The sequence below is a fragment of the Pipistrellus hanaki genome (assembly GCF_964339955.1).
Source record: "Pipistrellus hanaki genome assembly, chromosome: 6".
NCBI classification, from domain to species: Eukaryota; Metazoa; Chordata; class Mammalia; order Chiroptera; family Vespertilionidae; genus Pipistrellus; species Pipistrellus hanaki.
In genome coordinates, this window is record NC_140508.1 from 34,484,207 (window position 1) to 34,497,684 (window position 13,478).

General features: G+C 43.4%; 1 protein-coding gene across 1 annotated transcript in view; it reads left to right on the forward strand.

Moving 5' to 3' along the window:
* The first annotated feature begins 7,135 nt into the window (after positions 1–7,135).
* ASXL1 (ASXL transcriptional regulator 1) overlaps positions 7,136–13,478 on the forward strand; it is a 71,665-nt gene continuing 65,322 nt past the window's right edge. The window contains exon 1 of the mRNA XM_084888545.1: positions 7,136–7,658. Coding sequence (XP_084744671.1) covers positions 7,602–7,658 — 57 coding nt within the window. The 5' untranslated portion in view covers positions 7,136–7,601. The remainder of the gene's footprint in view (positions 7,659–13,478) is intronic.

A 13,478-nucleotide genomic window follows, 5' to 3' on the forward strand; every position in this document is an offset into this window, starting at 1 on the left:
TAACAGTGCAGCGTATGGAAAGAGCTGTTTATGTCAGCCAGACCTGTGTACAAATACACCCAGCGCAAGTTGCTTAACCTTTCTGAGCCTTGGATCATCTCCTTTCCTATAAAATGAATTGATGAAAATACTTTCCTTGTAGGGTTGAGGAAGGGAATAAATGTGATAATGAAGTTTCTAGGCTGTATTATAGATGTTCAGTTAAGTGCTATCAATATTTCTAAATCGGAAAACAGTGAATAAATATTCTGATGGTAGAACATTGAAATAATACATTTAAAGAACTATTAGAGGGTTTTCCCATAATTTTGTTACATTTTACTAAACTGCTTCTCAAAATGACTGAGTTTTCATTCCCACCAACAGTGCATAAATTGTGCCTGTTTTCTTACATCTTTGCTAACACTGGGTTTTGCTGATCTTTTAAACGTCTGCCAGCCTGATCTATTGAAAAATGACATCTCAATTTCGTTTTTATCTGTAGTTCCAGGATTACTCACGAGGTTGAAAGTCTTTTAAAGTCTTCCCATTCGTGTTTTTTCTTTTGTTAATCGCCAGTTTAGGTCATTATTATTTGGCCATCTTCCTATGGAGGTGTTTCCTAATGACTTTTAAGAACTCTTGCTTATTAGGAATCTTAACTCTTAGTCAACTTCTTAGATTTTTAAAAACTGTTATAACATGTTTAGAAAGACTTCCAGTTCCAAGATTACAAAAATATTCACTTTTTCCCCTTCCAATATTTTTGTTTCTTTTGTCACATATAAATCTTTAATCTAGGTGGAATTTAGATTTAAGGAGGGAGGTAAGTGCCAACTTAATTCTTCTCCAAAATGGCTACCCAGTAGTCCTGTTTATTAACTTTCATCTTTCCTCCACCAGTTTGAAACGTTAACTTTATATACTACAATTCCTTATATGCATGGCCCTATTTCTGTACTCTGTTAGGTTGAATATGTCTGTTGCTCCTTTGTCAAAATTGCACTACCTAATGCATTTTAATACCTAGAACAAGTCCCAACTCATTGCTCTTCTTCAAAGTTAGCTCAGCAGTAAGATGGAGTGATTAAATCCAGTGCCCTGTGGACCTATCCATGGGACTTCTTGAGAGTCCTCCTGCCATGGTGGCTGGCTTTCCCAGAGAGTGGAATCCATAGAACAAGGCAGACGCTGCAATGCCGTTGATGACAGCCCCAGAAGCCACACATGGCCATTTCCACAATATCAATCAGTTCCAGGTTAGCCCTATTTACAGTGGGAGCGGGCTAGAAGGATGTGAATGCCAGGGCCTGTTTTGGAGGCTGGCTCCCACAGTGCCTTAGAAGGAATCTGGAATGAGTTTTGGGTTTGAATCTTGACTCTGGCAACAATTTGTGTGATCTTGGGCAAGTTCCTTTGCTTTACTGGCCCTGCCAAGTGTTCTCACTCGCCTCACTTGGTGGTTGCCACAGTCAAGGTTTAGGGCCTGTGAAAGCCCTTAACTTCAAATTCAGACATTAATAATTAGAAGAGAAGGAAGAAAAGCCATTTGGGGCAGGCTATAAGTTAATACCTTCATAAAACATGAAGAAAAAGCCCACCTAATAATCTGATTACTTTTAGCACCACCACTTTTTAGAATTTCGTTGTTAAAATGCACTATAATTTCTTTCCTTCACAGAGAAAGAATAGAGAAAATGGCTTAAGTTGAGTCAGTAAGATTTATGGTAGATATGAGTACATCTGTACGTCTCTGGCATTAAGAGGGATTAAAAAGTGGGATAAGCTCCTTAGTAAAGTCCTGAAATCGCCACTCAAAAACATTTGAAAGAATGATGTGGGTGCTGTAATTTTCCACAATTTTTGGCAAAAATGAGCTCCTTTGAGGCCACTTTGGGGGGGAGGGGTTCCCACAAATTTTTAAAAGTAAAATGAAAATAATTTATTACTTAAAATTTTCTGCCCTAGCCAGTTTGGCTCAGTGGATAGGGTCCTGTGTTGTTGTTTTTTAAAATATATTTTTATTGATTTCAGAGAGGAAGAGAAAGGGAGAGAGAGAAACATCAATGATGAGAATCATTAATCAGCTGCCTGCTGCTCACCCCCTACTGGGGATGGAGCCCACAACCCGGACATGTGCCTGAACCAGTAATCAAACTGGGACCCTTCAGTCTGCAGGCTGTTGCTCTATTCACTGAGCCAAAGCAGCTAGGTCAGGGTCCTGGTTTGATTCTGTCCAGGGTACGTACCTGGGTTACAGGATCAATCGTGATGTAGGTGCCAACCAATCGATCTCTCTCACATTGATGTTTTTCTCTAAATCTCCCCCTCCACTCTCTCTAAAAATCAATGGAAAAATATTCTCCACTGAGGATTAACAACAACAAAATGTCCTCACACCTGTGAGCATTAAAATTTTTATTTTTTTTTCATTATGTGAGTTGGAAAATAAAAACAAGTGTAAAGAAGCAAAAAACATCTACCACCTTAATCTAAATGCCGTTTTGTGGGTTAAGGAAAAAGAGAATTTTTAAAATTAAAAAATGTAATACTTTGTAGGAAAAAAAAGAAAAAAAATCAATCATAGTCTTACAGCCCAGAAATAACCATTATTAATATTTTGGAGGAGTAAAATGGAATTTAAACACATTTTTCAGCCTCATAGGAGAATGAAAAACAGGAGTGGACTTAAATGATGAATGGCAGGTAAGCCGAGTTAGGGCTGGCTATCATGAGCAATACTGTGCCTAAAGACAACAGTGAGGTCATGAAGTCTCTATTCCTGGGTACCTTTGCAACTTGCATGGATGTTTGGTTGAAGTCCTACCTCAGTCTTTTCCAGTTCTGCCTGGTTCTAAATACTGTTTTAGGGCTAATTTAATGGGAAATTAGTCCTCAGGGATTTTTGTCCAATAAAGTAATTATTGACTAAGGTCATTCATTCAACAACTGAGTACCCATCTTGTGCCAAGACTGTGCCAGATGTTGGGGGTATAATAATGAACGCATGAAAATGCTACCGGGTTTCCCCGAAAATAAGACATCCTCCGAAAATAAGACCTAGCGCATGGAAAGACAAGACATCCCCTGAAAATAAGACCTAACGCAACTATGGGAGAAAAAATTAATATAAGACACTGTCTTATTTTCGGGGAAACAGGGTAGCAAGAGCCGAAACCGGTTTGGCTCAGTGGACAGAGCATCGGCTTGTGGACTGAGGGGTCCTGGGTTCGATTCCGGTCAAGGGCATATACATGGGTTGCAGGCACATCCCCAGTAGGGGGTGTGCAGGAGGCAGCTGATGGATGTTTCTCTCTCATCGATGTTTCTAACTATCTGTCCCTCTCCCTTCCTCTCTGTGAAAAAAAAAAAAATATATATATATATATATATATATATATATATATATATATATATATATATATATTTTTTTTTTTTTTTTTAAAGAAAAAAATGCTAGCAAGAGACAGACACTAAACTAAGGATCATACACAGAAATGAAATGAGGGGCCAGAAGTGACATACATTTATTGATCATCTACTATGCTGGAAATTTAGTAAATGTGATCTCATTTAATCATCTTGGACCTAGGGGAGATAAGCTGACTTCTCTGAACTTCAACTTCATTTGAAGATGCAGTTATTGAAAGAGAACATTTGTTAGGGTGGCAAATGGTTCCAGGGTTTGATTCACTGAAGCATTTACTGTGTCTACTGTGTACAAAATGCTTTACAAAGATTCCACTTAATCCCAATTGTATCCTTTGAGTTTAATATGAATCCTGCTGTCCAAATGATGGCACCGAGTCAATGAGAGGTTTCATAACTTGGCCAAGGCCACACAGCTGGAGAATGACTGCAAGGTGCAAACCCAGACCTGCTCTAGTTCAAAGCCAGTGACAATACATTATCTCACAGTGAGGCTCAGGATGTCTGTGTGTCTTCTGGGGAATTCTTTGGTGACTGCTGGTGATGTACTTGTTATTCAGATTTCTGAATGCGTGCTTTGCTCAGAGCTGTGCAGTTTGAAAAGTGACTCATCTCAAACAGGACAGGGTTGATTATCAGTCCTGTTTATCTTACACTGCCCTGTCACACCTTTGTTGACTTCAAAAATACTTTGTAATAAAAGCACCGTGATAAAAATAGACACCAAAAAATGTATAGGTTTGTTTTTTGGTGCTTCTATCAAGAGACTCATGAGTCTTATTAGCTTAAAAAAAAAATCACAGCTACTTAAGGTTTAATGATGAAAGTCAATTTTCGAACTCATGTGCTCTTTTTACTCCTAACTATGATGTTGTAATTAGTTTCTGTATGATTCTGCAAGGGCAGAGACCTTTAAATATTCACATTTGGATTTTCCCATGGCATGACCCAACAGTGAGAATGAGATAGTATTGGCTGAAAATTAAGTAAAGGCATTTTTCATTGTGCCTGTATTATCTTTCTTTTGCTACTTTAAGTTACCACAGATAGAGTGGCTTAAAACAATATCAATTTATTTATTTATTTATTTATTTATTTATTTTTTAAATATATTTTATTGATTTTGTACAGAGAGGAAGGGAGAGAGATAGAGAGTTAGAAACATCGATGAGAGAGTCATCGATCAGCTGCCTCTTGCACACCCCCTACTGGGGATATGCCCGCAACCAAGGTACATGCCCTTGACCGGAATCGAACCCGGGACTTTTCAGTCCCCAAGCCGACGCTCTATCCATTGAGCCAAACCGGTTTCGGCAATATCAATTTATTTAAAAATAATAATTTTATTGATTTTTAGAGAGAGGAAGGAGGACATAGAGAAATATCAATTTGTTGTTCCTCTTATTTATGCATTCATTGGTTGCTTCTTGTATGTGCCGTAACTGAAGATTGAACCCACAACCTAAGCATATCTGGACGATGCTCAAACCCTCTCAAAACAACACCATTTACATCTCACACTTTCTGTAGGCCAGAAGTTGACCGGAGGGTTGCTCTCTGCTTTGAACCTGAAAAAGGCTAAAATCAAGTGTTGACAGGATGTATTCCTTTCTGCAGACTCTTGGGTAGGGGAGAACCTGCTTCCTGCTCATTCAGGTTATCAAAATTCACTTTCAAGGGGTTGTAGGACGGAGGTTCTATTACTTGTTGGCAGAGGTTATCAACTTCTGAGGCTGCCTACATTCCCAGGCTCATGGCTCCCTTCAAAGGAACAGTGGCTTGTTTTAAGGCCCTGTATCTTGGAGGTAAAGTTGAGTTCCTCTTAAGCTTGGAATCTGATTGTTCTCTGCCTGCCTTTTCTGCTTTTAAGGATCCGTCTGATAACAGTTGGCCCTCCCAGATAGCCCAGGGTCATCACCCTATTTTTAAGGTCCTTAATCTCATCTGCCAAATCCCTTTTGCCATGGAATGTTAATATTTACAGGTTCCAGAGACTAAGGTATAGTTTTAAGTGGGGGAGGACATTATTCTACCACACACAGTGCTTGCACTAAACATGTACACTTTAGAATGAATCTTCTTGCTACTACTTGGAAGTCAGGGGCAGGGGAGAAATGAAGCTACTCAAGAAAATGTTTGAACAAGCCAAATGACTTGTCAAATTGGGTTACTGTGTCAGCTTTAAATTAAAAACAAAAACAAAACAGCCCTTTGTAAAAAATCAGGCCAACAATTTTTTTTTTTTTTTTTTTGTGGTGGATAGGCTTGTTCTTTCTTTTCCCCATCATGGGGGTAAACTTAGATGGGGAGAGACTAAAAAATATGCCTCATTTCACCTCCCTACTGTCCATTCACTTTGCAGGATTGTACTGGACATGGAAGCCTGTGTGACAAACATAAAAAGCAGGAGCACTGGATTCTGTGGTGTTGGGCAGCACAGTTATCAGTCTTCTTTCAGCGCTGGCTCTCTCCTGTTCTAACACCAGGGAGTGGAGGGTGTGTTTCCTCATCCAGGGAAACCTTTAAAATGTGGCCATTGACCCTGCCTCCCTATTACTTAAGAGCGGACCATTAATCCAGTTTAGGACTGAATCTAGGCATGCTTCTGGACATTGATTCAACAAATGGGAACAGAAGACCTGTGTGTTGGCTACCTCATTTCATTTTATGCTCTGCAACCAAGGCTCAAAGAGGTGAAATACCATTGCCCATTGTCCCTCAGGCAGTATCAATATCAAACACTTGCTCTATGCCAGGAGCCAAATTATATAGACCTAATATCAAGGCCCCTCTTCACACCCTCTCCCAATCTGCCAGTTGTTTTATGTTAATTTTAACCCAATCATGCTATCAGGTCCTAGACTAATGTAGATTAGAAAATTGAGGCCCATGTTGAGGCCCCTGCATTTAGGCTGATTGCCAGGGAGTGGCTCAGCCAGGACCCAGGTTAGGTCGGTTTAACTCCAGGACCCTGTTCTCTCCAGAGTACCGCCTCGAAAAAGGCCTAGGGTGCATTCTGTGCAGTACGGGCCCCCTCCCCTACCTGTCACCATATTACTGAATTCACCAACGCTCTAGGCTGCAAAATGCAACCTCTGCAAATACAATTTCTGCAAACATAACAAGACATGAAGGCACAGGAAGAAATGGGGAACTGTCTAGGTCTATCAGTTGTGGAATAACCGTTTTACTGCTATGAGTGTTTTTGTCTCATTATTATGCAGCAATGAGTCATTCAGGGGAGGACCAAAAGGGAAAGTCCTGCCTCTTGTCACCTAAGGGAAGTGTCAGTGAGAACTGCTTGGGCGGGTAGAGACACAAAGTGGGTGCTGGGAGTGGAGCTATCAATTTTCCATCTCCACCCTAACCCGCCCGGCGGCGAGGAGGATCGAAAGGGTTAAACGCGGCTGGTGGAGCCCAGCCACCGCCTCTTTCCAGCATCGCTTCCCACAATGCCTCAGGCCCCAGGCCAGTTCCAGCACCTCGCGAGACTCCGCCCTGTCCCTTCCCCGAACATCTGCAGTCTCTCCAGCCTACGGAGGTCTGAGAGCGGCAGAGGAAGGGAGAGGAGGGCCGAAAGGCGAGCCGCGGGGCACGCCGGGAAGTGTGGTCCAAGCGTTTCATGCAGCCATATTCTTCCGGAGTGGGGGAGGCCAAAAAGGCAGTTGGGACTACGATTCCCAGCAGCCCTTTCGGTTTGTTTTTGTTCAAAAAAAAAAAAAAAACCCCACACTCCCCCTCCTCACTCTGCACACACACTCACACACACCCACGGCACGCACTCACACAACCGGGCGCCGAGAGAAAAGCCGCGTCTCGCCTTCCTGCCCCACCTCCAGTCCGATCTCGGCACCTCAACAGAGCGGGAAAGCAGGGGCCGGAGCCGTGACCTCTGACCCCGTGGTTATGCAGAGCCGCCGCATTCCTTAGCGATCGTGGGGCAGCCGCCGCCGCCGTGGGCGCCTGACGCAGCGCGGGCGCGTGGAGCCGCCGCCGCCGCCGCCCCTCCCCCACCGCCGCCCTCGCGCCAGCCGGTCCCCACACGCCCGCCCCCCCACCCCCGGCCGCACCCGAGTTCTCTCGCGCCGCCGCCGCCGCCGCCGCCTCCACAGCCCCGCACCGTCGCCGCCCCAGCTCGCCCCGCTCGGAGGTCCCGCGTGGAGCCCTCGCCGCCGCCGCCGGGGAGGAGGAGGATGAAGGACAAACAGAAGAGGAAGAAGGAGCGCACGTGGGCCGAGGCCGCGCGCCTGGTAAGGCGGGCCGCCGAGGGGGCTCCGTGGGGGGCGTGGGGGTGGGCTCGCCGCGCAGTCCCCACCGGGAGGGGGAGGGGCGGGGTCCCTCTCCCCGTAGGAAACCGACTCCCCTCCCGGGCGTTGGGTGGGGAAAGGTCCCCCACCGGGCTGGATATGGCGCCTTTTTTCTGCCCGAACCCCCCACCTCTAAATTCCTGCGGAGGGGCGAGCCTGCCGGCCGGCGGCCCGGCTCCTCCCCCTCCGGGCGCCGGAGCCCGGGCTCCCCTCCCCCACGGCTTGGCAGCGTCTGGGGGTCTGGGGAAGCTTGTTTGCTGTGCTCGGGGGGAGTTGGGTTTCCGGGAAGGTTCGGAAGCTCCTCCCTCGCTTCCTGGTGGGCTGTGGGGGGGTGCGTTGGACTCCGAGGCTGAGGAAGCGCCCCCAGGTCCAAGGACGCGAGTGGCATTTTGAGCTTTTCCCAATCCAAACCAGGTGTGTGGATGTGGGAAGCAAGGGCTTGCTTACTCCCAGCTTGAACCCCGAGCAGCAGTCCTCACACTTCTGCGTGGGGGGCACCTGGGGAGGTGGTTAGGCTTGCTCGTCCTAAGGGCCTGCCCACGACCTGAATCTGAGATTCTGGAGGGCTGCCTGGAAGAGCTTCGTTTTGACCAGCTGCCCAGGTTGATTCTAATACTGGTGGCCCAGGGACCACACTTTGAGAAACGCTGACCAGAGTGCTTTACTTCATAAATCAGACAGGAGGTGGGCAGAGAATGGACTACATTGTGGCAAAGAAATGTATCTGTGCGTGTTCTTTACTCCTCAGTGTCCTGGTGCATGTATACATGAAGTGTTGGACAAAGACCAAGTGTTCTGTTTGAAGATACTGCTCGCAGGGGACTTAGCAAGGGAGAGAGTAATTGGAGTGTTTGAAGCTGCCTGGTGGTAGTCGTGGGGGATGTGGATTTTTTTGTTTTCAAAGTGTCAGAGGCCTTGTACATGTAATGTCTTCTTTTTGATTTTGCACCCACATAAGATGTTGCTGATGACAGTAGTACTGGGTTCTGTTTCTCAGAGATGTCAGTTCTTCAGAACTGTCTCAGGGCAGGGTTATAGTGCAGATAGGCATGTCTTGTCTCTCGGCATCCTGTAGTTTTTATGTAATTGCTATAATTCACTCTTAATGGTGAATGAAGCTCGACCTTCTGATCTTTTATTTTATTGGGAAGTGTGGTTCCGGCCTCTAAGGTGTTGTGCAGAAAAGATGACTCTGTGTTGGGGTTTGTTATAGATCTGTGCCACACCTTTTTCTTGCTCGAAGTCTGTAAAACTCAGTTGTTGACTTGCAAGAATGAAAGCTATTTGGTTTATAGCGGAATTTCCCCTGGCATTCCTGATGGTCTTCCCTGGGCATTTGTAGCCCAAGGAACAGAAGTAACAATTGTATGCTGAAGTTTTTGTGCTTCAGTTCATTTGTTTTGGCATATGCAATTTGAAGCTTTTGAAGTTTCTAATTTTTTCTGATTCATTCAAAACTGGAAGCTTGGGCTAGCTTTCAGGATTCCTCCACTGTTGCTTCACCTGAGAACAAATTTAGGCTTAAAGGAGAGTAGCGGAGAGCCAAAAGGATGTGCTGTTTCTCCTCCAGGTTGAGTTTTGGATGTTATTGAAATTCTCCTCTGATTTCCTGTTACACAGGTGTTTATGGCTCTGGGCACCAAAAGGAAATTTGCTTGCCAGAGTTTTGCTTGTTAGAGGTAGGTGAAAGTACCTTTAAGTCCTGTTATTTATGTCCTGACAGAATTCTAAAGTCTACTTGTCTCAAAGCTTTGTTGGTTTGGCTCTCACTAGTTGAAAGACTTTAGGAATTTGAGGTCCACTATTTTGTTTAGCTTCTTCAGGTTCTTGAATTTACTGTGATATGAACTTGGCAGTATCCAGGTTGCTATTACTCTTTTATCATTAGCTCAAATTTATGCCAGATTTTCTGAATAAGTTCTTTCTCTTCTGTGTCTCTTCATTAAGAAATAGTAATGTGAATAGAACATATTTTTGGTGCACCTGAAAATGTGAAAGACAACACTTGGCAACATGGTGCATAATTTTGCATTCTTTTGTTGTTTTTTGTTTAGAATTTTTCTTGGTGGGTGAGGGGGAACTTTTCAGGGTCCTTTCATTTAAAAAAATTGCTGTGACTGAGTGCTGGAGAGTTTGTGAGAGCTTGCATAGGACAGAGAAGCTTGACTAGAGTAAGCTCAATGGGAGGGTAGGAGATTAGATTTAACTGCCCTTTGACAGGTGAATTTGAAGTGCTTGCCATGGCAGTCAGATGCACTTGCTCGGGGACATTTCTTATTGCTTCTGACCTTGCTCAAATGGTGAGAGAGATACTGGAAAACCTATTTTTTTAAAAAATATATATTTTTTATTGATTTCAGAGAGAGAGGGAGAGAGAAACATCAATGATGAGAGAGAATCATTAATTGCCTGCCTCCTTCACACCCCCTACTGGCATGAGCCCTTGACAGGAATCGAACCTGGGACTCCAGTCCGCAGGCAGACTCTCTATCCACTGAGCCAAACCAGCAGGGCCTGGGAACCCTTTGATAAAGTATTTTGGTAGGAAAGAAAAGACGAATGCAGTATGCCCCAGAAGATTGATTTTTGCAAATGTTAATTGTGTTGTTGAAAAGTAGATATTTTTTTCAAACATTTTGTAGTATTGTCTTTTTTAGATTTAAGAGGTAGACTTTAGAGGTTGGATGGGTGTGAATCCTCCTGCTTGTTAGGAACAGTTTTGGAGAAATGGCCAAGGGGATTTCCCTTTAGATTGAATGCCCTTAAATGGATTCTCCCTGGCTTTGAGAAACTCTTCATTGCACGGCTTTATCTTTCACTTTGATTCATGACTGACCATTCTTACATCAAACATTTTTTTCTCCTTTGAAGTAGGAGAGAGATCCCCTCCTCCCCCCTTTCTTTAAAGTGTGCTCTAGAAAGACAGAGACTAGGAATAGAACACTGCTGAATTGATCTTATACTAAAAGCTGGAGGTATATATAGTTTTAAGAAAAGTGAATTCTTTGTATCTTTTACTGCAACTTCCCTTTAGAGATTTTGTTTCCTCTATCTTAGATTCTCAGGCTCTTCCTAATTGTTGTTTAAATGATTGGTAATTAATTTTTCAGATTCATGCTTAAAAAAAAAGTTATCCTACAAAAATTCACTATCTCAGCTCCCACTTAATTAGTATCAAAGAGATATATCTGTGACAGTGAACATTGGTAGTTTGTCCTCGGGTTTGTTGTGGGGTTAAGTCAAAACTGCCTAACTTGGTACTCAAGTTCTTGGAATACAAAGATGGATAAGGTTTTCCCGTAAGGGGCTTATGGTCTTCTGGGGATGGGGCAAGTCTAGACCAGCGGTCGTCAAACTGTGGCTCGCGAGCCACATGTGGCTCTTTGTCCCCTTGAGTGCTCTTCCACAAAATGCCACGGCCTGGGCGAGTCTATTTTGAAGAAGTGGCGTTAGAAGAAGTTTAAGTTTAAAAAATTTGGCTCTCAAAAGAAATTTCAATGGTTGTACTGTTGGTATTTGGCTGTGTTGAGTAGAGTTTGCCGACCACTGGTCTAGATACATGAATATAATTTTTCTATAGGCATAAGTGCCATTATAGATGTGTAAATGGTAAACAGACATCCTGGCTCCTGCTTATTGTCCAGGCATAATTATGAATAGTTCCTCCTTTCCCTCTCAAGTGCTCTGCTTTGGAAGATAAATTATCCGTGTTGTGGAACTATGGGGACACTGAAAAGACAATTTACTCTGCCTGGCAGAGATCAGAGAAGGCTTCCTGGAAGAAGGTGCTTCCCAAACTGAATCCTGAAGAGAGGGGGAAGGAGGGAGGATGAGAGAATTTGCAGGGTGGAGAGTGTGGGAATTGGGTGGAGCTACACTTAGTTATTGGGACATAAAGTTTATGGAGTATGTTTGGCAATTAGGTAGAGAGACAGGTAGAGACCAGATTATGAAGGCCTTGTTATGCCAGGCCAGCGACCACCTACTTTGTGTCAGGCTCTGTAGGCATTTACATCATCTCTAACGTGTAAAACAACTCTGAGAGGAAGAAACTGCTATTCCTTCATAATTGAGGGAACCTAGGCTCGGATTGGGTAGGTGACTGCCCACGTTTAGAAGTCTAGAATTTTACTTCAGTTCTGCTTGTTTTTCTGATGAGCCAGTGGATTCTAGGAAGCTAGGTTGCTGTTGAAGATTTTAAAGCCAGAAAGTGATTGTTGGGTTGACCTCAGGCTATAGTGTAATAGGTAAGAGTAGAGATTTGGTCTTGTTTACTGATGAATTCTGATAATTGTTCCTGGTACAAAGTATTCATGTATTTATTGAATGAAGAATGACAGCAGAGCAGGAATGGATTTGAGGAAAGCAGGGCTGGTTGCAGGGATATTAGCAAAGGAGTTGTTGTTGGGTCTGGTATGAAACTGGCTCTGAGAACTGGCTCTGGGGGACAGATGAGAGTGAGGGATGACCGCTAGATTTCTGAATTAGGTAATTAGGCTGCCAACCAAAGCGGGGAATACTGGAAGGAGGGGAGATAAATTAGACCATCAAGGGGGGATGCCTAGTACAGAACTGAATATTTGAGTCTGAAGTTTGGGGAGAAATATGTGCTAAAGGATTTGGGAGTTATCAGAGTTTAGGTAATAGTTGTAACTATGAGAGATGATAATGTTACCAAAGGAGAATGTAAAAATTGAAAAGAAAGAAGCTAAGAATGGGATAATGGTAAATAGAGGTTTATCTGAGCACCTACTTCTCCAAATCTTGACTTCCTTTTGTGCTAAGGGCTCGTGTTCTTGTAATAGTGGGAACCTTCAGTAGCAGTCCTGTCAGGCTTCTTGCTTCATGTTTTGTGACAGAGCAGTACTTAGTTGTTACCATTGTGGAATGACTACAAGATGTTGTTATGGTTTGGAGTAACTTCAGCACCTGCACAGGTGGAGACAATACAAAGATATTGATAGCCTTTTTTCCCCTGAGAAGGACAACATTTCTAAAACAATTCAACCTCCTAAAGTTCAAGAGCTGCAGTTGCTTATGAGAAACTACTGCTATGACTTCTATTTTTTTTAAATTATTTTTTAATTATTTTTTTAAATATATTTTATTGATTTTTCACAGAGAGGAAGAGAGAGGGATAGAGAGTTAGAAACATCGATGCGAGAGAATCATCGATCAGCTGCCTCTTGCACACCCCCTACTGGGGATGTGCCCGCAAGCAAGGTACATGCCCTTGACCGGAATCGAACCTGGGACCTTTCAGTCCGCAGGCCGACGCTCTATCCACTGAGCCAAACCAGTCCTGGCTGCTATGACTTCTAGGTGATGCTAACATAAATGGGACATTCTGTTATATTGTTTTGCTTGCATCAACCATGTGGAATCATAGCATCATGTTGCCAAGTGGCAAAATCTGCTGTGGCGATTAACACCAGAATTTCACAACTCACTGGTAAAAACCATCATTTAAAAATATGAGTACTAATCAAACTTCCTTGGGAAAGAAAATCTGAATGCACTTCTGTCTTAAAAATTATTGTGTATACTACCTATTCTGTGGTTTAGTCGTATTAGCATTATCAAGTTAAGCACTAATCAACGTTGCTGAGGCCCTACATATAACATGTATGCTAAGAAGATGTGTTTTAGAATTGAAAATTAGAATGTTTCAGCTTGGTTTCTGAAGTAATTTTAACTGTGGAAATATCTAAATTATCAGCAGTGATACCTCATGGCAGAACTGTAGCCCCTGGTATAGATTGG